The sequence below is a fragment of the Stomoxys calcitrans genome, chromosome 4, assembly GCF_963082655.1.
Source record: "Stomoxys calcitrans chromosome 4, idStoCalc2.1, whole genome shotgun sequence".
Classification (NCBI taxonomy): Eukaryota; Metazoa; Arthropoda; class Insecta; order Diptera; family Muscidae; genus Stomoxys; species Stomoxys calcitrans.
The window spans coordinates 9828599-9854354 of NC_081555.1; the positions used below are offsets into that span (position 1 = coordinate 9828599).

General features: G+C 32.9%; 1 protein-coding gene across 7 annotated transcripts in view; it reads right to left on the reverse strand.

Annotated features, from left to right (window-relative positions):
- Positions 1 to 24687, reverse strand: part of LOC106081403 (basement membrane-specific heparan sulfate proteoglycan core protein) — a 304578-nt gene extending 279891 nt beyond the window's left edge. For 5 of the 7 annotated variants that reach the window (XM_059366577.1, XM_059366576.1, XM_059366574.1 and 2 more), the window contains exons 1-2: positions 24585 to 24687; positions 20396 to 20705 (exon numbers count right to left, since the gene is read on the reverse strand). In XM_059366577.1, the coding sequence (XP_059222560.1) occupies positions 20396 to 20518 (123 nt within the window). In that variant the 5' untranslated portion in view covers positions 20519 to 20705; positions 24585 to 24687. The remainder of the gene's footprint in view (positions 1 to 20395; positions 20706 to 24584) is intronic. The other 2 variants (XM_059366580.1, XM_059366579.1) reach the window with 1 other exon arrangement.
- Positions 24688 to 25756: the final 1069 nt, after the last annotated feature.

Genomic DNA, 25756 nt, shown 5'->3' on the forward strand with positions numbered 1-25756 from the left:
ACACCTTCAATGTCAATAAATATTACCATTGCATATTCCTTGTCAGCGAGAGAACCCTCTATGTAGTCGACTAGATCGTGGAGGGCTGTTTCATTGGATTTGCCTTTACTGTATGCATGCTGCTTCCGCGACAGGCGATTTTCAGGGATCTTTGCTCTAAGATAGGTTTCTATTAACCTCTCAAGAGTCTTTTGCATAAAGTATGACGGACTAATAGGACAAACATCTTTGGGGTAGGGGTTTCCTGCTTTCGGAATGAAAATGACCTTGTCCCTCCATCCCACAGGTATATATGACGTGCTGATACAAGCAGAGTATATCTCCCTAAGCAAAGGAACCAGTCTATTAGATACAGCTTGTAATTCAACCGATGATGCATCATCAGGGGACCTGGCGACGAAAGGTGTCGAAACTTCTTTACGCCCAAAGGATTTTGGACGAATTCATACCAGTGACACCATTTTCTGACGCAATGTTGTCCGTTGGAGAATTTCCCGGGAAATGTGTATCAACGAGTAGTTCTAGTGTTTCCTCACTAGACATTGTCCATACATTCTCTGACTTCCGAATATACCCCACCGTAAAAGACTTCGGCACAAAATCTTCCTTAGCCTTAAGGCCTCAGATGTATCCTCCATGGAGCTGCAGAATTCTACCCAGAATTTTTTCTGAGCCTTTCTCAGCTCGCCCTTATATTTTCTTAGCTCAGCCTTATAGATGTCCCAATCGTGTGGTGCTCTTGCGTCTTTTGTTCTGTTGAAGAGTTTTCTGCAGTCCTTCCTTAGACCAACCAGCTCTGGGGTCCACCATGGCGGTCGCTGTTTGTCCCTTAGTTTGGCTCTAGGACATACACAATTGTTTCATTCAGAGCCTTCTTGATCTGCTTGACCACAATGTCTATATCCTCCGTAGTTTCCTCTCCTTTTTTGCGCCCAAAGTTTATCCTAATCCGCCTCTCTTATGTTTAGCCGAGAGACCACTACTGCAGTATTTTCTCCAAGACTGAAACTGATAATGATCAGAGAAGCTGTGGTCATCAAACACTTCCTAGTCGCATATTTTTCCACTTATATCTTCCGATATAAAGGTAATATCTAGTTCCTCCTGCCTGTTCAATGTAATAAAGGTCGGTTTATCCCCTTTATTACAAATCGCCAGATTGCAATTTATAATATATTTAATAAGCAAGTCACCCCTTTCGTTGAAATCCGAACTTCCCCATATCTGGTGATGTGCATTAGTATCACTTCCCACAATGAGGCTTTTCTTCCCTACAGAAGTGGCTTCAAACGGCATCTTAAGTTTAGAAGGTGGCATCTCTGCCAGCCAGTAATGAGCTCTGTGCTTAGCGACGTGCTTAGCAACGGAATAAGAAAAACATTTAGACTACTCTTTGCAAGAATACAGGCTCTGTGTCTTCCATTCCCCGTACCCTTGAGAAGTTTAAATCCCGAAATTCTTAGTCCGCGAACCATTCTCCACACACCCATGGTTCCTGAATAAGAACCACGTCAAATCCCCCTGCCATAAGGAGGACCTTTAGTGCCGCCGAAGCGGCCATACAATGGTGGAGATTTATCGGTAGAAACCGAACTATGAGCAGGATTCAGAACTTCCACCACTGTTGTGTTAGCCTCGTCTTCTGATTCCACCAGGATTTCATCCTCACAAGATTCATGAGTCATGATGAGCTTCCGTACGCATCCAGGGGCAGGTGAGAAAGCTGTGGAACCACCCTTCCTCAGGACACTGGACACTTGCGGTGTGGACGATTTCTCCTTAGATGCTTCACTAACATAATAATGTTCTTTCCATATTTAAGTCATTTGTTATTGGCGTTATTAACAGAATTGTACAAGATTCTGGGTAAATTGCTTTACAGAATTGTGCTATTCAAAATGGGCTAAAACTTATACTCTACCCTATGTCAATCTAACCTTGATTACGTATACTTTACACCATTTTATTATCTCCATTTTCAGTTGTTTTGTAGTACATTAACACGAGTCTTACTTGCTTTATTGATCTCTTTTACAAGTATTTCCGATTCCTTGAATTTTATTATTTTAATCGCATTGTTTCTTTAACCTTTGACACTTCTTCCAATTAAATATTTTTTAACACCCATTTTTTACACCATTCGATGCTGTAATTTTCAAAGATTTTCAAGTCATTTATGATTGACATTTATACTAGAAAATTGACCCAGATTCTTGGTAAATTGTGTTACAGTGTTGATAGGAAACAGAGGAACTTTTAATATATTCATTAATGATGATTGAATTGAAATTCATCGAATGCAAAACCAATCAATCAATTAATTTATGAATGCCTTTGAATGGGCAGGGATTGTTTTCACAGATGTGAAGCAACAATTGCTAGACAATCATATAAAAATAAATTATTTATTTATAATTCAATTCGATGGGTGATCAAACGGCGATAGCGATGGTGGTGAAATTAATTATGATGATGATGCTGGCCAGAGACGAGAATAAAAAGGAAATGATCTTTGAAGGCAAGATCGATAGGAAACATAGAGAAAGAAGGGAATATTTGTGGAAACTATAGAATTTAGATTCAAAATTTCATAAATTTTGTTCATTGCTTAACTCATCATTGTCTTATTTCATTACTTATTTGCGAGTTGTTTAATTCATCATCATATTTCACATATTTTTTTTCCATATGATCATTTTGCCTTTTATTCTTCTTTATTTATTCATTGAAGCATTAACCGAGATAAGCCAGTCTGCTTTGCTTTTTTGCAATGTCTTGATTTACTTTAATATCCATCAATAACATCTTTAGCAACCTTGAGTTTGACATTTTGAGGTTTTCTGTTGCTTGCAAATGTTTATAGGGAGTTCTTAGTTAAATCCTTGTGGCAATCAATTAACTTCACTACTTTTTAGTTTGCCATGGATTAATCATCGTCATCAATTTCATTGATTACCCTTTTTTGTTGATGCGAACAGATGCTATGCCTTGTAAATACCTACTGAGGGAGAGGGAGGGCGCCTTTGCTATTTCTATTCTTGGCCTAGGTGATCATGAAAATTTGCATTCTTTTTTTGCTTCTTTTCGTTAGAAAAAACTGCTACAATGACCATATGAAAAAGTTTTACCTTACGTTGTCTCGAACAAGTTTAGCACCATCGCAAGCCAGCAAGGGATTGGTGACGGCCATCAGTGCTTATGGCCATTTATTGGCTTTTAGCCAATAATATCAACATATGCATTGCAATGTTTTGCAGTTTTTTTGTGTTTTTTTGCTTTAAGGCATTTCTTAGAACGATGTACCATAAACAATTGTTTTGCAAATTAAACAAACCCAAGAGATGATGCAAATTGAATTTTAAAGCATGGTAGCCAGCATGGTCTGGCCCATTTCTTTAGAAAATCCCCCCAAAATTATACTTTTTCCTTTTTTTCTTGTTTCATTCATAAATCATTTTTAATAAACATCATTTCAATTATTTTGCCCTCGTTAAAATAAATTTGGCTCCCTATGCGCATTCATTCACTTGCTGACACTTGCTTAATTAGTTTCCAATACAATTCGCTTGCCTTTAATAATTTAACTTTCAATTTATGTTTGCTTTTTGGGCCTTTTCAATTGAGCCAGTCGAAATGAATTTGCTGCGTTTTGCAATATTCTGTTAAAAAGTATTGAATCATCAATTGATGGTAGTCGGATTTTTAAATTTTTCAAAAAAAAGGTAATGAAAAAACAATTTACGCATTTTATGGCGATTTTTTTGAACATTAACTAAAAAGCCAAAACGCGGAATATAGGGAGATTTTTTATTCGCAAGGGTTATAATTGGATGGTAAATATTGGGTTGCCCAAAAAGTAATTGCGGATTTTTTAAAAGAAAGTAAATGCATTTTTAATAAAACTTAGAATGAACTTTAATCAAATATACTTTTTTACACTTTTTTTCTAAAGCAAGCTAAAAGTAACAGCTGATAACTGACAGAAGAAAGAATGCAATTACAGAGTCACAAGCTGTAAAAAAAAATTGTCAACGCCGACTATATGAAAAATCCGCAAATACTTTTTGGGCAACCCAATATAAAGTTGTTTAAAAAAAAAAAAACAGTGAGTAGTTTTAGGCCTCCCAATATCCAACCTCAATATGGTTCAGATCGAACTATATTTGTATATAGCTGCCGTATAGACCGATCTCCCGAAAAAGGGTCTGAAGCCCATAAAATCTTTATTTTTTTATCCGATTTCGATGAAATTCAAAACAGTGAGTTGTTGTGAGCCTCCCAACATCCGACCCAAATATGGTTCCTATCGAATTTTATATAGATATAACTGCCATATAGACCGATCTGCCGGTAAAGGGTATGAAGTCCATAAAAGCTTTATTTATTACCCGATGTCGCTGAAATTTTAAACAGTGTGTTATTTTAGGCCTCCCAACTCCGACCCAAATATGGTTCTGATAGGATTATATTTAGATATTGCTCTCATATAAACCGATTTGCCGATAAAGGGTCTGAATCCCATTAAAGCTTTATTTATTACCCGATATCGTTGAATTTAAAACAGTGAGTTGTTTTGAGCCCCCCAATATCCTACCATAATATGGTTTAGTTCGGACTATATTTAGATAAAGCTGTCATATAGTCCGATCTGTCGATAAAGGGTCTAAAGTCCATAAAAGCTGCCTTTACTACCCGATTTCGCTTGAATTGGACACAGTGACTTGTATTTAGCCTCCTGTCATCCAACCAGAATATGCTCCAGAACAGATTATATTCAGATATAGCTTTCACAGAGACCGATCTTCCAATTAAGGTTATTAATCCCATAAAAAGCGGATTTGTTGCCTCATTTCGCTGAACTGTGGCTTGTATAAGAGTTCTCGGGACCTCAATCAAATATGGTAGTGGAGTTGTTTTAAAGAGGATGGTTAATTTATCCATGGTGGTGGGTATCCAAAGTACGGCGCAGCCGAACTTAGCACGTTTTTACTTGTTAAATGTCCAAATTTCAATCTCATTTTTCATTATGTTTATCTACAAATTCAACTCCATATGACTCTTATTACCATCCACTAGAAGTGCTACTCTTAGAGCTGACATTGTGAAGTCATTAAAAAATTCTTGGCTTATGGATGGCCTTTTCATTTTTTCCATAGAATACTCCAGCAAAGTGAAGGGTGTTTTGGCAAATTTAAACATAAAACATCTGTCAAAATACTGCTATTTTCTTTTAAATTAGCATATCAATCCATCAACAATTGTAGTCATTAAGCCCCCAACATGAAAAAGCAAAAATAAAAATGAAATTGTGCGTTAAAAAAAAAAAACTCTCAAAAATAAAGTAGGCCAAAAACAAAAACTAAAAAGCAAAAAATCCTCCACTTGACATGCAGTAAATTTACAAATTTATTACATTGCCGTCACCGATAAAAAACAAAATTGCAACTTCCAAATGCAGTGGTTCATATGTGGACAATTTTAAGTTTTAAAACATGTGGTCATTTTGTGTTTCTTTTGAAATTCAGCACAATAATTGATTTTTGGTGATTTTTTGTTTTCTTAAAATACCATACTCCCTTGCTAGGGGTCGTCATTTATGCCATATTTTTTGTTCTCGCGACAAAGTTCAGCCTGAATATGTGAAGATGCATGGCATGTGTAAAAAAGCTTAAGACCATTAAAATAACAGAAAAGCAAATGAGAATCAGTTGTTAATGTTTTTATTATCCAAATTTTCCATATGTTTGCAATATGTTCAATGATTGCCCGCACACAAAATAAGCAAAAAACTGATATTAAGCTAAAATGTTTAAGAAAATACAAAATGGGAACATGCCAATCTTTTTCACAATTTTTAAGGTTTAAAAATAAAATTGGGAAAAGAAAATAAAAGAGGAAGAATATTAAATACTCCAAATAATATAGAGCGCAAGAAATTAAATGAATAAGCCTCATATTGTACGAAAAAGCCGAAAAATTAGCAAAATGCGTCAACGTAAAAAAAAATTCTAATCGCTTATTTTATTTTACTTTATTTTATTTTAAAACTCAGAAAGTATTCCATTTTATTATTATTTAGTTTTTTTTTTAAATTTTAATTTTTTGTAGCAATTTTTGATAATTATTTAAAAAGTAATTTTCTTCAAAGAATTATTCCACCATTGTTGGTTCGCTAAATTTCGTCCCGATTACTTTCCTCAGACCTTCATTTTAATTTGTATAATTTTTTGTATATTCCTTTTCTAATCCTCATTGATCTCATATTTCTTAGAATCATAAATTTGTCATTATTGCCCTGTATCTTTTCTATCAACATAATTCCTAAAACATTTGTGTCCAGGCATAAACGTTTCTGCAAAAATTTATTATTTTAATTGCTTTTTTTGTTTAGATTTGCACAATTTCGCACTCGACAATTTTGACATTGTGTTCTAATTTTCCATTGCCGTGTGTTGAGAGTAGTAGTTTGAGTGTTTATTTTTGCGAGGATGTTTAGTGTTTCTGGCAATCATCATATTGAATAACACAGCATTGCTAGAAGCAGCTAATTACGAATCTAATAAAATTAGCAAAGGCAAGAGGATCCCTGGGGGTTAAAAATGAAATTTAGCTGACCAGACACAAATTTTGTAAATGAAATATGATAGACATTTAGCAAATGGTATAGTTTTGGAAAAAAGAATTTGAAAAGTAAGTGCAGAAAATTTGAATCTTTAAATTGTATGATTGAAATCTAAATTGCATGCAATAATTTGGGTGGTAACCTTAGATGAAATACCTTAATGGTTGATTTATATCAAATAACTATCAAGGTACTACATTTCAATGAACTTTGTTAACAAGTCAAACTGATCAAATATAAGCCAATGATAGACATTTAGATAATGGTATAGTTTTGGGTAAAATTACTTGAAAAGTGCAGAAAATTTGAATCTTTAAATTGTATGACTAAAATTTAAGTTTCATGCAATAATTTGGATTGTAACCTTAGATGAAATACCTTAATGCTTGACTTATATCAAATAACTATCAATGAACTACATTTCAATGAACTTTGTAAACAAATCAAACTGATCAAATACAAGCCAATGAGCCTTAATTTGAATCAAATGTCATTATATTGTGGATTTGAAAATTATAAGCCAATGAACCTTTAATTGAGTCGAATATCATTATGTTCTGAAGAATGAAGCTGAAGAATTTTATTAACTTGGCTGTTAGATACTATATTATCTATGGAATCAAATTTTAGTATCTTTTTTCATGGATCAATTTATTGTTAGTAAAATCTCTTCATTTCAAATTGAGTACCGAGTTGCTGATGATATCAAAGTCTTCAAATAACTCACATCTAAGCTTTCGCATAATACAATATTCAATTCTAATATTTATTGCTTATTGGGAATATAAAATTTGAAATTGCAACCTTAGAAGCATCTGAGGGCCTTACTAATCACAAATTCTGGTATACAGTACTGGAAAAAAATAGAAATACTTAAAGTATAAAAAGAATAATTAAACAACTGGAGTGTTTGTGACGAAAGGAGGACTACTCAAGTACTAGTACTGCCAAGTGAACTTTGCAACATAGTAATGCATACTATTTAATTTACTGTATTGAATGAAGCTGGACGGGGCTAATGTGCTGATGATATGGCAATTGTTGTTGTTTTAGCAGTGTGTTGTATACCGAGGCGGTAGTCCTTGCCGATGAAGGATTGCATCGGGTCAATCCGGAACATACAACCATGTTGTTCCATGAGATTGTCATGTCAATTGTGGCTATCATATATATGCAGAACTTTTTCATCCCCACTGAACTTCAGTCTAAGTAGCAATCCAGCATCATTCTCAGCCAAGGTTTGATCAGTGATCAGCATGAAAGAGACGATTCTTTACAATTGTTTTCTTAAATTATTATATTTATTCCTTATATCACCTGGTCACTTTATGACCTAGAATTTCCACATATTTGCCTTACAATGCATATAAAAATATTTGCACAAAAAATGGATCACAACATCAACTCATTTTTATTTGTGTTCTCCTTTTTTTCTTTATTTGTTTAATGAAAAATGAACAAAATTATAAAAAAAAAACTTAAATACAAACAGATGAGTGTGAGGCGCTACAAATGTGATATAAAACATAGATTTCTATGAATACTATATTTACAAACAAACAATTGCATCAAAACGAAAAAAAGGTTAAGTTAAAGAATCATAAATATAAACTCAAGGAAAAAAATGGATGAGAAACACATTACACCATGTATATGGGTATTTTTGAAAATATGAGCAGAATATAAAAAAATTAAAAATGAATTGTTAATGGTTGGTGTTTAACATTAAAAATAATGATGACACAAATGAATGGAAATTATTGCCTGGGTAAATGAATGAAAATGTTGAAAAACTTGGATGCTGCAGGTAATAAATTGTGACAATTAGATTTTTGAATGAATAATCATAAATAATTTTTCTTCCGACTAATAGCTAAACATTACTATTAAAGAACAAGTAGGGAATTTGAAATATAAACAAGTAAAAAGGCGTTAAGTTTGGCCGGGCCGAACTTTGGACACCCACGACTCGGGTATATATGTAAACCACATTTCGTCACAGTCCGGTGAAAAATGCATAATTTATGCATCCATTGAGCTATATTGAAATATGGTCCGTTGGGACCAAATTCGGCATGGATGTCGAAAAGCCTAAGTCACTGTGTCAATTTAAGCGAAATTGGATTAGTAATGCGCCTTTTATTGGGACAAGACCCTAAATCGGGAGATCGGTATATATGGTAGCTATATCCAATTATGGACCGATCTGAGCCAAATTAAAGAAGATTGTCGATGGGTCTAACACAACTCACTGTCCCAAATTTCGCCGAAATCGGACATAAATGCGCTTTTTGTGGGCCCAAAACTTTAAATCAAGAGATCAGTCTATATGTCAGCTATATCCAAATCTTTACCGATTTGGGCCAAATTGAAGAAAGATATCGAAGGGCCTATCACAACTCACTACCCCAAATTGCAGCAAAATCGGATAATAACTGTGGCTTTTATAGGTCCAAAACCTTAAATCGATCTATATGGCAGCTATATCCAAATCAGAACCGATCTGGGCCAAATTGAATTATGACCTTAAATCGAGAGATCGGTATATATGGTAGCTATATCCAAATCTGGACCGATCTGAGCTAAATTAAAGATGATTGTCGAATGGCCTAACGCAACTCAATCTCTCAAATTTCAGCGACATCGGACAATAAATGCGCCTTTTATGGGCGCAAGACCTTAAATCGAGAGATCGGTCCATATGGCAGCTATATCCAAATCTGTATCGATTTGGGCCAAATTGGGGAAAGATATCGAAGGGCCTAACACAACTCACTGTCCCAAATTTCAGCAAAACGGATAATAAATGTGGCTTTTTTGGGCCTAAAACCTAAATTGGCGGATTGGTCTATATGGGGGCTATATCAAGATATAGTCCGATATAGCCCATCTTCGAACTTAACCTGCCTTTGAACAAAAAAAAAAAAGAATCTGTGCAAAGTTTCAGCTCAATATATCTATTTTTAAAGACTGTAGCGTGATTTCAACAGACAGATGGTCAGACAGACTGTCAGACTGACGGACATGGTTAGATCGTCTTAGATTTTTACGCTGATCAAGAATATATATACTTTAAAGGGTCGGAAATGAATATGAAGGTGTTTGTTCGAAAATGGCTTCAACAACCAAAGAGATGAGAAGAGAACGTGAACTTTTTTAAATTCTGGAACAATTAGAACTGATTAAAGATCGCAGTTGGTAATTAGAAAAATTTAATTTTAATAAAAAAGAAGAAGTTAATCTATGGATGGTTTGAAAAAAGACAGAAATACGTCAAAATACTACAAAACATTGGCTACGATAAGGAACGTAAAGTGTTTTTCCTACTAGATGAGAGCATAACCAGATGTAAATGTTTCGGTATCTGAATAAGTTTCATTAATATTTCTTCCACCGAATTCCACATGCTTAATACAGCCTATGGATCAAGAAGCAAACCTAAGCTTCAAATACCGTAAATTAGTCAGCCGAAAACTTTTGGCTTCAGAAAGCAGACATAATATCATCAAGTCTCTGACAGCTTTGGGGATAGCTGGTATGTCTTGCGACAATGTAACACAACAAGTTAAACATATTGTTTGGAACAACCTGCTGTCCCAAGATAACGAAAAGGCGAATTATGCTGCTGAAACATTGTAATAACATCTGGATATTCAATCAATGACCACTCATAGTAGAGGGAGTGCGATGATGATGTCACATCCTGTACTATAGAATCTGATGCCTTAATACATAGGGCTAACCAACGCGAAGAATGCGAGCAATTGGGAATTTCGAAGAATCGGACGAAGGACTCATAAAATCCGCATTAGCTCATAAATAAAAAAATCCTATAATGAAGTTTGAAAAAAACCCCTATTAACCATGTTTTCGATTTTCCGTGCTAAGTTCGTTCCCGAGCGAACCGGATAATCGAGATTCAACTGTATGTCCCTTATTTACAATTGGAGTATATTAAATATTTTACAATAAAATATTACCAATATTTGATTGCCTTACTGAAAGCTAATTTCAATAATTAACTACACACGTTTTTTCTATGAATAGCTTATACGTTTATTTTTATTATTCTCACCCAAGTATAAGTATTGTGAATCTTCTAAAGTGTTATATTTTATTTATATTACATTGTCTGACGCTAATATTAATTTTAAACAATACGATTGTATAATATTTCGTCTGGCAAGATACAGAACATATACAAATGTTAGTCTTATGGCATAGGTATATAATACTAACTAATAGAGATGTATTAGCGTACTAAATATCATGCTTATTTAGAAGAACAATTAAAGTTATTTACACTGTAATCGTAGCTACAAAAATCGTAATACATGATAATGAACTGCATTTAAACATTCCCAATCGTCAAACTTCTAAGAAAAAATTTTTTTCAGCTAAGGATTTTTTACTTCATCGTAAGCAATCTCAAATGATAGTAAAATAGATTATAAACTTTAAAAATGAAATGGCGTTTGATTTGGGTAAGACAAAGTTTCATTAGGATGAAACGAAGTTTAATTTCGATGAACTGAAGTTTCATTAAGCTGAAACGAAATTTCTTTTGGGTGAAACAAAGTTTCATTTGAATGAAACAAAGTTTCTTTCGGGTGAAACGTAGTTTTATTTGAATGAAACGAATTTTTTTTTTGAATGACAAAAAAATTGCTTGCCTTAAATTTTATCTGTCGGAGAGAATTGTTTTTGTGCAAATAGATGTTCTGAATTTCAGGCGTCCACGCTTAACTTGACACTACCCAACAGATTCTTATACCCTACATCACTACTATGGAACAGGGTTGTAACTTTTGTAACATTTGTTTGTAACGCCCAGAAGAAAAAGAGATAGAACCATTGATAAGTACACCGCTCGACTCAGAATCACTTTCTGAATTAATTTAGCTATAACTGTCTGTCTGTCTGTCTATGTTAATCAGATGAAAATTGCGACCTGTACTTTGTGCACAAGTACAGTTCGTAATTTTCATCCGATCGTCTTAAAATCTTCCACAACCATTTTCTTAAGCCTAGAAGCCTAGAGACGAAGCCTATTGATATTGAAAAAATTGGTTCAAATTTGGATATAGCTCCCATATATATATTAGTCCGATTTGGACTAACATTGCAGTTCTTTCATCATTCGTTAACCGATTCTCACGAAATTTTGCTCGAGGGGTTCTCTTATAAGTTTTTACATTATTGGTGAATTTCATAGATATCGGCTCAGATTTAGATATAGCTTCCATATAAATGTTCTTCCACTTTGGACTAAAATTGCGATTATATCATCCATTAAAAGTAAACCGATTCTCATAGTAAGATTCTCTTGACATTATTGGTGAATTTCATTGAAATCGGTTCAGATTTAAATATAACTCCATATATATGTTCATCCGATTTGCAGTAATAATGCAATAAAATAGTCTTTTGTTAACCAATGCCCTCGCAAATTGGTAGGAAGGATTTTCTCTTGACCCTCGACATAACTGATGAATTTCATAGAAATCGGTTCAGATTTAAATGTACCTCCCATATATATGTTCGTCAGATTTTGAGAAATATTGCAATAAAGTGCTCATTTGTTAACCGTTTATCTCGAAATTTGACAAGATGGATTTTCTTATGACTCTTAATATTATTGGTGAATTTGATAGAAATCGGTCCAGATTTACATATAGCTGCCACATATGTTGTATATCGGCCTAATTTCACTTTTAGAGCCACTGTAAGGGCACCAATCTTGCAAAGATTTTTTACAACTCTTTGCTCGATCACTACCGCAATATCTAAGAAGTTAACTCGAAATCGGTTCAGATTGAGATATAGCTCCCATATATATGTTCGTCCGATTTTGGCTAATTTGCAATAATATTCTCATTAGTCAACCGAAGTTATTACAGTTTGAATCTATTTGCATTGCTCGAAATTTGGTATGGGTTGTTTAATAACCCATCTGAAAACATCCGCCGAGCTTCATCAAAATTGGTTCAGGATTAGATATAGCTCTCACTTTGTACTTATAGGGTAGGTGTAGGGTGTAATACAGTCGATATCGCCCAAATTTTGCCTTTCCTTACTGAGTTATTCTGATCAAAACAAAATTTGTATGCCAGTAATTCCTTCCTAAACTTGATAGGGTGTTGAAACCAAAATTTTTTCTTACTGGTCATAAGGGTGTTAACAGACCCTTCATTTTCCCTTTCACCTCGATTACGGTTGCACAAGAGGAAGATTGCAGCTTCAACTGGGTATCGCAATCCACAGAATGGAACATTACATGTACTGGATCAAAAAGAAAATCTAAGTCAATTTTTCGATTTCAATAAAGTTTGATGAAATTGAGATATGAGTTACAAACGTACCTTATATGTATATCCTTCAAAAAGTTTTCATTTGTGACAAAACATTTATACAAACCATCCTTCTCATATGGCTTCATATTGGGGTTAAGTTTAAATTTTATAAACGCTGCTCAATGCTTAAACTTTAATCGGTGGAATGTTCATAGGAAATTTTGTATTAATAGTAGTGTACCAATTTTAAAAGATCTCAATGTTTCAAATTGGCAAGTTGGCTATGTCATTTTGTCGGAATGGATCAAGAAGCTTCAACAAAGAAGTCTTTTGAAGGCAAACTCGGTGGTACACGCAAACCAGGAAGACCAAAAGCCCAATGGAAATATCAAGTGGTGGTAGACACCTCGAAACTTGGTGACAGAGATTTTAGAATGAGCGCAGAGAACGAGGCGCTTGGAACGCTATTCTACGCTCGGCTATTGGAACAAGTATTCTCTCATAGCCAATTAAAGTAAGAAAGTATACAAATATTAACATACTGTTTTATATGGTCAGCAAGATTGTTTTGTTTCTATTTTCAAAATTCCTACCCCAACACCAAACATTTAAAAATAGATATACAAAAACAAAAATATTTCCCTATAGTTACCAAAAAAAACCTTTAAAATCTTATCTTTATGGCATACATGAATGACATAAACCATAAGTTGGCATGTGTGTAGGGTAACAACAATTAAGGTTTCGAAAAATATACACAAAATCAATTGATTACAAATAGGCCTATAAAAAATGAACTTAGAACTTTGTATTTGCTGGGGAAGTTGCCTAAATTACAAAATATTTGAAAATTAAATGGCTCTAATACATAGAATAAATTGGAAAATGACCCTTAGGTGATTGCCTTCAATTAAAATTACTTAATTAAACTTGAAACAGGAACTAAGTAGAGATTTATATTAACCAAATGAAATACATTCAAATTAATAAAGCCATATAAATGTATGTCCGTTCATTTGTCTGCCCTTCTCTTCCTCTGTGGCTTTGACATAATTTGAATTTAATGTCAAGGAGGGGTTATCACCAGCAGCTACCATAATGCCTTCGAAGAGATCATAGTCAGAGATTTAAACATCTCAATAACATTGTATTTTATGGCTATTTAGCATGTCTTTATTGAAATAAATCATTGAAAAAAAAACAGAACATATTTTTTTATTCATAATTATTATTAAAAAAAAAACAAAAATAATAATTTCCATTTCATTATTGAACATATATAATAATCAATTGTACAGTAGACCGACCCATTTCATGGCTTCATCCATCTATCTATCCATACAACCATTCTCTTCATTCACTTCATTCTTTCTGTCTGCCTGTCGTTATGTGAACTAAAGATAATGTTATCAGCTTTCTCAAATTATGTTTGAACGTCATCCGTCATTCCTTGTAGTTAGCAAAAGCAGTCAGTCGATTGTGAGGAAATATGTGAAACTTTGACAATTTAGTGTTTTTGCTTTTGGTTTTTTATTGAAAATTATTTAAAAATAGGCAATGATGTAGAAATGGTGACGAATGGGAATTTAACAAAACAAAAGAATATGATGGAAATATTTTTTAATCCATTTGAATGTTAGAAGGGTAATAATAAAAATTTTGGTAATTTCATTTATCAGAGGGTGTGATAAATATACTCCTAATCTTAACAAGGTCATGACAAAATGATGTACTATGAAGTAAACATGTCTAAGGTAACTAATAGTTATGAGATGATAGACTACAATATTTTAAAGTTATATGAAAAAGTCTTTTTTATGGCACATCTTTTGGCAATTGGAGTCAGTGCCTAAAAGGTCGACTATAAATTTCCCAGTATTGAGATTTATTGACAAAAAATTGTTGTTTTAGAGGGAACTTTAAAAAAGTTTGTACACAAAGGCACAGAGGAATTTTTAAAAAAATATCAAAAGGTAAAAATGCATTAAGTTCGGCTGGACGGACAAGAACAAATTGCTCCAAATTTCATTAAATCGGATAATAAGTGGACATTATTCAGGATTATATCTTAAATCGTGAGAACGGTCAATATGCCAGCTATATCCCAATAATGTCCAATCTGCATCATATTCAGGAAGGATGTGTAGAGTGCTTATATTACTCACTGTATTAATTTCCAGCAAAATCGGGAAATAAATACGCCATTTATGGATGAAAGTCCTCCAATCAGGCTATCACGAAATTAATTGATCCAATTAAATGTTTAATTGAAATCAATCACGAAAATGATAAGATTAATCACGGTTTTTGAAAAAGTAATTAAAAAAAAAATCATTAAAAAAATTTGCATATTTAATTAAAAAAATAATTGAAATTTTCAATTAATTTTTTAATTGATCCAATTGTCATTTTTCAAATATTCAATTACATTTTTAATTTATCCAATCAAAAAATTATTGCAATTTTTTGAAAATTCCAATTAATTTCTATATTCGGGAAATAGATGTTTACCTCCTGGAACATGAACTTGAAGCGCGTTGTTTGGCCAAAGGTTCGTGGGCACCAGTATAAAAAAAGTTAACTCGTGGGGGCTCTCCAAAAAATTTCGGGTGTCAGGTAGGGGTGCCCTACAGATTTGTTGTTGTTGCCGTAGTGTATTGTGCACTGAGACGGCAGCCCTTGGCCAATAAAGAACTACATTGTGTAAAACTGGCTGCCATGGTATTGCTATAGATTTGTTGAAATATGGGACATATGGGTCTTTGGAATCTCCTTCCCTTTACAATGTAGGGTTCAAATTCACTTAAGCACCATATTTGAACATTTTTGAAGATTCGATTAATAAATGTTTAAATTTTTTAATTGAAAATTACAAAATTTTCAAATACGATTGTGATTGAAAAAATTTTCAGATACAATTAAAAAGTTAATTAAATCAATTAGTTTTTTAATTAAAATGAGCAAAAACTTCAATCACGACTGTAATTTAAAAAAAATCATATTCAATTAAAAAATGGTTAAATCAATAAATACTTTAAATGAAAACGATTTTATTTTTAATAAAATTTTTAATTGAGAATTTTGTTGCGATTTTTGTTTTCTATGTCTGGGGGCTACACCCAAAAATGGTCCAAACTAATCCATACTTGGCACGAATGCCGAAGAGTTCAACATAGCTCCCTGAGCCATAATTGGGTAATAAATACGCCTTTCATTGACTTAGACCTTAACTAGGGAGATCAGTATATATGACAGCTATATATAGAAAAATAGACCGATCCGAGCCATGTTCCACGGATGTTGAGGTTGTTAACATAATTCATGCCAAATTTTATCGAAATGTGGACAAAAAACCTTAGAAAAAATGGTCTATTCTATTCAGTTTTCTTTTGACGGTATACTAAATCCGTCACTCTGTTTGTTACACTTTGAAATGTTGGTCTAAAACTGATTACTAGCTTAAATATGTCCATAGTGGCATGGGGCAGATTAATATCTACACCCTCTTTTCAACCTTACCTGGTCTAAAACCCCATCAAGTATATATAGTCATGTCCGTCTGTCTGTCTACCCAACCCGTAGTACGACCAGGAGACTCAAAGAGATTATTTGGTTAGGTACGAGTGACAGTTATTTTTTCAGACTCACTTGGACAATTTAAGTCCATTGTAAAACACCATAGTAGCGACAGACCAAGGCTTTAGGTGGGAAGCGATCCCACGAGGTACCGGCAATCCGAACACGCTACTAACTGGGCTTCTAGGACGTCTTCTGTCAAAGATATGGTGAAGCCAAACATACGGCATACAGGGCAAGTATAGTCACGGGGGAAAATTAGAGAGGAGAAAGAGACTTTTTCCCTCTCTCCTTTTCCCAAGAAGTACAAGGAAAGAGTGTGGGAGATTCGGGAAGTTCGGGAGCCAGAATGAAGTTCCGAAAATTCCTGAATATACGTATAAACATATTGGGGCGTATATCGCCTTATCATGGGATACAAAGCCAATTGACACAATTGGCACTTGATTGGTAGTACTTGGCAGTAACTAATGGAATATAGGTATAGCTTTTGATCGGCTTAAATAGTCTCCCGATAGGATTGTTCCTCTCCATGTAATATAGCGATCATGGTACTGGTGATTGCACTTACTAAATTTCTTTTTTGGTACAAAAATCATTTAATGAAGAACGCTGCTAATTTGTAAATTTTACCATCACAGGTAACAAAAAAAACTGTTTCTCAAAAAATGCTCATATTTCTATATTTTGTCTTTGTTTATATTGTCCAAATTCTTGTTAATTCTCTTTTTTGCCTTTAAAATTTGCTCTCAATTTCTCATCCGGCTTTAGGCGGAAAAGAATATGAAATCCTATACAAAGTCTATAGAAGGCATAGCCCTTTGGCATAGTGGTGGTAATTTCATAGTAAATGAGCTTCATTTTCTTAGTTACTCATATTATAGCATGTGTGGTGGACATTTACAAGCACTCAGACATATGAATTAGTAGTAAATGTTTTAGTTATGTTGGTAATCACTTTTGTTTTTTTTGCTCAAATAAGTTATCATCATTGACACTATTTTCTATTTATTTAATTAATAAATAAACAATAATCAACACTATACATGGAAAATAATGCACATTTTCATTTTATTTCATTCGTTAGTTCAAGTAAGCCTTTAATAAGTACTTCAAACATACATTGTATCTGTTTGTGTATTAGCAACAATAATCACACATTTAAAAGATTGCAACAGACTTATGCCAAGTGTATGCCATTCATTGGTTTTATTAATGGGATGATTGTTGCTACTACTGGGAGTTTTGAGTTTCTTTTCGTTTTTCTTGAAATAGTATTTCAGTTTCTTTTTTTTTTTTTTTTTTCTTTATCAAGTCGGAAGTTGTGGTATAGGCAAAGAGGTCGAGTTCTGTAGTATTGTTATATTTTGCTTTACTCTATTTAATTTTTGGCATATAAAATGGGAAAAAGAGAATAAGCAAATGTTATCTAAATTAGCCTCGTAAACATTAAAAAGTCATTAATGAGTATCAAAGATAAGTAATATAAGTGGGAGGTTTTTAAACAAATCGACAAAAAGTAACTATAAGGTCATCACTTCTAATAAGGTGAATATTATATACCCGAATAGCCGACGATATTATTTTATTTTACCCTTTATACCACCGGTGGAGGCCACCGTAGCGCAGAGGTTAGCATGTCCGCTTATGATGCTGAACGTCTGGGTTCGTATCCAGCGGTGGTTTTCCCTAATTCTGGCAAAATTTGTGAGGTACTATGCCACGTGAAAACTTCTCTCCAAGAGGTGTCGCACTGCGGCACGCCGTTCGGACTCGGCTATAAAAAAGGAGGCCCCTCATCATTGAGCTTAAGCTTGAATCGGACTGCACTCATTGATATGTGAGAAGTTTGCCCCTGTTCCTTAGTGGAATGTTCATGGGCAAAATTTGCATTTTAATCTTTATACCCACCACCGAAGGATGGTTGTATATGCATTTTGTTACTCCGTTTGCAGCACATCGAAATATCCATTTCCGATCCTATAAAGTATATATATTCTTGATCGTTGTAAAAATCTAAGACGATCTAGCCATGTTTGTCCGTCTGTCTGTTGAAATCATGCTACAGTCTTTAAAAATAGAGATATTGAAATTTTGCGCAGATCCTTTTTTTTCAATAAGCAGGTTAAATTCGAAGATGGACTATATCGGACTATATCTTGATATAGCCCCAATAGAGTCCCCATATAGTCCTCATATAAATCGATCTACCGATTTTAGCTATTAGGCCCATAAAAGCCACATTTATAATCCGATTTTACTGAAATTTGGAACTGAGCGTTTTATTCGGCCCTACGACATATTCTTTAATTTAGCCCCGATCGGTCCAGATTTGGATATAGCTGTCATATAGACCGATCTCTCGATTTAACTCCTTGGGTCCCTAAAAACGCATTTGTTGTCCGATTTCGCCGAAATTTGGGACAGTGAGTTGTGTTAGGCCCTTCGACATCCTTTTTCAATTTGGCCCAGATCGGTCTAGATGTGAATATTACTGTCATATAGACCGATCTCTCGATTTAAGTTCTTAGGCCCCTCAAGGACGCATTTTTTGTCCAATTTCGCTGAAATTTGGGACAGTGAGTTGTGTTAGGCCCTTTGACATCCTTCCTCAATTTGGCCCAAATCGGTTCAAATTTGGATATTGCTGCCATATATACCAATCTCTCGATTTAGATAAAAGGCGCATTTATGATCCCATAAAAGTCGCATGTATAATCCGATTTCTTATCGTATGTGGTTCAGATCGGTCTATATTTGGATATATCCACCGCATAGCAGCTGTATCGAAATGTGATTCGATTTGAACCATTTTCCCATACAACTGCTATGCGGGCATAAATTATGCATTTTTCACAGAATTATGACGAAAGGTGATTTACATGTATACCCGAGGCGGTGGATATCCAAAGTTCTGCCCGGCCGAACCTTATGTCTTTTTACTTGTTTTATTTAATTTATTTTTTTTATTTTATTTTAATTTTTGTTTTGTTTGACTATCATTTATTTTTATAGTAATTATATTTTATTTTTTTTTATTTTATTTTATTTTTTGTCCTATTTTATTTTATTTTTTTTTAATTTATTCATTTTATTTTATTAAATTTTATTTTGTTTTATTTTATTTAATTTTATTTTGTCTTATTTTACTTAATTTTTTATTTTATTTTATTTTATTTTATTTTGTGTTATTTTATTTTATTTTATTTAAATTTATTTTATTTTATTTACTGTTATTTTATTTTATATTATTTTGTTTTATTTTATTTTATTTTATTTTATATTACTTTATTTTCTTTTATTATATATTATTTTATTTTATATTATTTTATTTTATTTTATTTTATTTTATTTTATTTTATTTTATTTTATTTCATTTCATTTTATTTTATTTTATTTTATTTTATTTTATTTTTTTTTTTTTATTTTATTTTATTTTATTTTACTTTATTTTATTTTATTTTATTTAAATTTATTTTATTTTATTTACTGTTATTTTATTTTATATTATTTTGTTTTATTTTATTTTATTTTATATTATTTTATTTTCTTTTATTTTATTTTATTTTATATTATTTTATTTTATTTTATTTTATTTTATTTTATTTTATTTTATTTTATTTTATTTTATTTTATTTTATTTTATATTATTTTATTTTCTTATATTTTTTTTTATTTATTTTCTTATTGTCTTATTTCATTATAAATAATCTCTCGTTCATCAACTCATTCATTTATTTCAAACAATTAGGAATATCATTCAATGTTTTTGCTTTGCTACTTAACTACTGAAATATGACCTCATTGTAACCTTTGCCTTATACTAATATTTAACTTCATTACTCATTATCTTTAGCTTACAATTAAAAAAAAGCAGTTAAAAACATTCAAAAATAAAACTCACCTTAGCGTTTATTCCACATGTCTGCAATACCACAATAATTGTGAATATTTTCCACAATAGTGACATATTCCAAAGGGCTTTCGTCGACTTTGCTATGGGCGTACGAACGGACATCGTACCCATAGTCAACCGTTTAAACGGTAGGCAAAAGCTCAGGAACTTTTAAAAACTAAAGTTTGACAAATCAAACTCGTGAAAAGAATTAACCTCGTGTACGTTTTGGAGATTTTTTTTTTTAATTCAAACTGTTTGGATTCTATTGCAATTTTAAAACACTGTTTTTTAAGCACTTTTTTCTGTTGAAACTAAACTGCAAGAGAGGGAGAAATTATGAAATTTTAAGTTTAAAAAAAATATTTTAATTTTGGTTTTTGTAGAAATTATGAAAGGTTTCGTTGTTGGATGTTTTGTTTTATTTTTTTTTTGTTTATTTTGTTTTCCAATTTTTTTTCTCTCTGTGTTTTTATGTTGTTCTTGTCATTGTTGGCTGTATAAAAATAAACCACTTCACTTAAGGAGGCGTACTACTCAAGAGGGTATATTTTATTTCGCCTAGAGTCAGCAAAATTAATTTGAAACCGTTCGTTGTACGAGTGAAGAAAACGCGAGAGTTTCACTTATTTACTAATAGAACAAGGTTTCACATTTTTGTATGGAAATTGGCTAATTAAGTAGGAACAAAAATGAGATGGATTTTTAAAAACTTTTTATAGCAATTTTTTATAAAAATTTTAATTTTTTTATAAAAATATTTTAAAAATTTTTTGAAGAATAATAAAGTCAGATTTGATACATAGATATTATAAAATTGAGCACTTAGAATTTTCTTGGTTATATAAAATTGAGTTTTTAAAGCACTGTAGAAAATTCAGAGAATAGAACCACAGTACATATGGAAGTATCAAATTTAGCTTGGGGCTTCAAATTCCAACTGGCAGATTAAAAAGTTTCATATCCCAAAAGAATACATAAAATTTTTCAAAAATGTTTTTGCTCAACTTGATGATCTTTATATGAATAACTGTCATTTTCTTTAAGAAAAAACCCTGCTTGTTTTTGAGCTTAACTTTCTGTCCTTAACAATCTCTTGGAAATTTATATTAACGTTCAAACAACTTTTTAAACGAAATGAAATCTCTTTATTTTTATGAAGAATTTTTAATTTGGCAACCCTGTACTGAGACTATTAAATTCCATTGAAAACTGACATTGTCTACAAAGCATTTGAAGGGATAAGTGATAAAAAAGACTACATTTCTTTGAAGTAGTTCACACAAAAATCTTCTGTTCTAGGTAAAAACAATAAAAAATAAGCAAAAAATTTAATACAAAAAAAAAAAAATTGCTTTTCTCTATTTTAATTTTTATACCCTCCACCACAGGATGGGGGTATACTAATTTCGTCATTCTGTTTGTAACACCTAGAAATATGTGTCTAAGACCTCATAAAGTATATATATTCTTGATCATCGTGGCATTTTAAGTCGAACTAGCCATGTCTATCCCTCTGTCTGTCAAAAGCATGCTAAGCTTGGCGCTTAAAATTTTGCACAAATACTTTTTATTAGTGTAGGTGGGTTGGAATTGTAAATGGACCAAATCCGTCCATGTTTTGATATAGCTGCCATATAAACCGATCTTGGGTCTTGACTTCTTGAGCCTCTAGAGGGCGCAGTTCTCGTCCTTTTTGACTCAAATTTTGCACATGGTGTTTTGGTATCACTTCCAACAATTGTGCTATGAATGGTTGAAACCGGTTTATAAGCTGATATAGCAGCCATACAAACCGATCTGGGGTCTTGACTCCTTCAGCTTTTAGAGGGCGCAATTCTTATCCGATTTGGCTGTAATTTTGCACGTGGTGGTTTGTTATCACCTCCAATAACTGTGTTAAGTGTGGTTGAAATCGGTTTATAACCTGCTATAGCTGTCATATAAACCGATCTTGGATCTTGACTTCTTCAGCCGCTTGAGGGCGCATTTCTCATCCGATTTGGCTGAAATTTTGCATAATGTGTTTTGTTATGACTACCAACAACTGTGCTTAGTATGGCGCAAATCGGTACATAACCTGATATAGCTGCCATATAAACCGATCAGGGATCTTGACTTCTTAAGCCCCTAGAGGGCGTAATTCTCATCCGATTTGGCAGAAATTTTGTACATCGGCTTCTCCCATGACCTTCAACATACGTGTTCAATATAGTCTGAATCGATCTATAGATTGATATAGCTCCCATATAAACCGATCTCCCGATTTTGCTTCTGGAGCCCCTACAAGACTCAATTCTTATCGGAATGGACTGAAATATTACACAATGACTTCTATAATGTTCAGCATTCAATTAATTTATGGTTCGAATCGGACTATAACTTGATATAGCTCCAAATGCATAACAATTCTTATTAATTATTCTCTATTTGTAAAAACGATACATGAGCCGAAAGGTCCTACAAAACCCGGAGATTATAAGGATCGGATATAGATGCATGATAAGGCCATTCACGTTCACCACAGTGGTTCTTGGAAGATTAATTATATCCTACACCACCACTGTGGTACAGGGTATTATGAGATTGTGCATTTATTTTTTTTTTTTTTTTTTTGAAACACTAACTAAGAGAAGAGCTAGATCCATTGATAAATATACCGATCGGCAAAGAATCACTTCCTGAATCGATTTATCTATGTCCGTCTGTCTGTCCATGTATTCTAGTAATCAAGGTACAGGTCTCATTTGTTATCCGATTGTCGTAGAATTCCGCACAAGTCACTTTTTTGGTCCAAGGACGAATGCTTATGATTTTGAATAAAATCGGATCAGATTTAGAAAAAGCTCCCAGATTTAGATAAAGACAAAACTTAGCATGAGGTGTTTCATTTAAGCCGAATCGGACAAACATTGTGGCTTCCAAGGGCTCAAGAATTCAAATCGGAAGATCGTTGGGAGCTATATCCAAATCTGAACCGCTATGGCCTTTTTGCAATCCCCAACGACCCACATCAATATAAAGTATCTGTCGTTTCGACAGACGGACGTACATGGCTAGTTCGAATTAGAATTTCGAGACGATCGAGAATCTCGAATATTCCAGACTACAGTGCTTATCATTAAAAGAACCAATATAATTGCCTTCGAAGGAATATATATATATATTTTTTTTTTTGCTCAAGACCTCAAGATTTTTAATAATTTTAAATATATTTTAGTTTATTAATATAAAAAAATTAAAGATATTATTAAAAAAAAAGCTTATCTTCTAAAAGTTTTGTTTTTTCAAAAGTGAGCTAATTTTGTTTTTAATCTGCATATTTTGTCTTTAATTTAAGAATAACCATGTGAAAATTCATATCAAATTTTTCATCTTAAATATCTTTGTTAATGTGTAAATATTTTTTCTTTTATCATTTTAAACAGTTTTCGCTTTAAGGTTTTTTTTATTCATATTAAAAAAAGGCTTTACCTAAAAATTATTTAAAAAAATACTTTTCAAAAAAAAGTTTTCTAAATTTTGATTTAAATTATTTTAAAGCTCATAAAAACAGTCAAAAAACCATCCTTAGATTTTTTGGAAATTTTTTTATATTTTTATGGATGTCCAGTTTTGTCCTTTTAATAAATTTTTTTTTTTTTTTAATTTCCATATAAGAAAATAAATTGACATTTTCAAAAAAACAAAAAGTTTAATAAAATTTTTATAATTAAATTATTCCACAAATTGTATAAGCACTTGCATATTCCATTTTTTATAGAACAAATTTAAAACAGATCATTTTTTAATGATCATTTTTTTATTTAAAATTTTTTTTTATTTTAATATTTTTTTTTTAATTTTTTTCCTTTTTTTAAAAACATTTTTTAATCTCTATCTCATTTTAGTTCCACTGTATTTTCAATTTCCAACATCACGAAAAACAAAACAGTTTTTAATGTTTTTAGTTTTTATGTTTTATTGGGGGCACTATTTCCGTTGAATTTTTATGTTAAAGCTGCAGAAAGCTTATCACAATCGAGGCTGTTTTGTGTTTGTAATCCAAAAAATCCTTTTGATAATAGTTTCGCTTTTGAGGGCAATTATCAACTTGAACAAGATAATCCTTTATTGCAGAGTTAAGTTGTCATTTTATCAAATTCGATTTATTGTTTTTTTAAAGCCTTTTGTTATTAAATCCTTTAAATTCACACACCAACAGTCAACAAGAAAGTGGGCAGGCAACACGCAATGTTAACCTAACGAATATGACGTGCGTCCGCAACGTACGACGGCGCGCAACTAAATGATATGTTGAGATTCCTGCAGTGGCCTCTAGGCGCTCACACACATACACAAGCACAACAAATGAAACATTGATAGCCCCCAAAACGACGTTGTGCAAATCGTAGGAGATAATTTTTGTGTTAAACGATGATTTTTCAACACACAAACGCAGGCACACCAACAAAACGTTTACAAATTCAACGATACCGTTCGTCGTAGACGACGACAACCACGACGAAGATAGTGCGAGCGAATATTAAAACCACCACAGGAGGCAAAACAACAACAAGCATTAGCAGCAGCAGTTAGTAGTTAGGTCTAATGAATCCAGGCGCAAAAACAACAACATGGGTCAAACCAATTGAGTAGTTAGCTTAGCATGCTTGCAGCTCTTTCTTTGCCCTCAGTGTATGTGGCTCTCGTTTAAAGTCCACTCGCGCTCAAAGAGTAAAACGGATAAACGAACGCACGATAGTTCTGTTAAAACAGCAGAAAACCCCAAAAGATGCACAGTCTATCTAGAATTTATTTATTTTATTTTTCCCTTAAAAGACAGCAAACCCACCGAAAAAAAGTGCTTCGATGAACGGTCTTCAACCGACTGATGATTGCAACCTTAAACAAATGAACAACTCAAGACAATAGCATATTTTAACACTATCCCATAGCCGCAGTTGAGAGGAAGAAATGTGTGTGCCATTGCTTGCTATCACGTAAAAGCACTAACACTTATGCCACCACAATATCGCACCGCCATAACAGAGAAGAGCTAAACAGAACTCTTACTCCCCATGTACGAGTATTTTGCCTTTGCATCAGCCCAACAACATAAATGTGCGCTGTGCTTTAAGGCGGTAAGTTATAATGTGGTGCTCTGGGTCGTATGAATGAATGAACGATTGGGGACTCTCTGCTTAGAAGTCACATGAAAGCAAAAACAAAAGTCAAGACAAGATAAAAGCAAATGTAAAAAAACAATCAAAATCAAAAGCACTAAACTCTGACTACATGATACAAAGAGATAAAACAAATACATGGTGCATCTCAGGAAAATCCCCTTCCCCCCCATAGAAATGAGCCATAACAATATGGTTGGGGGAG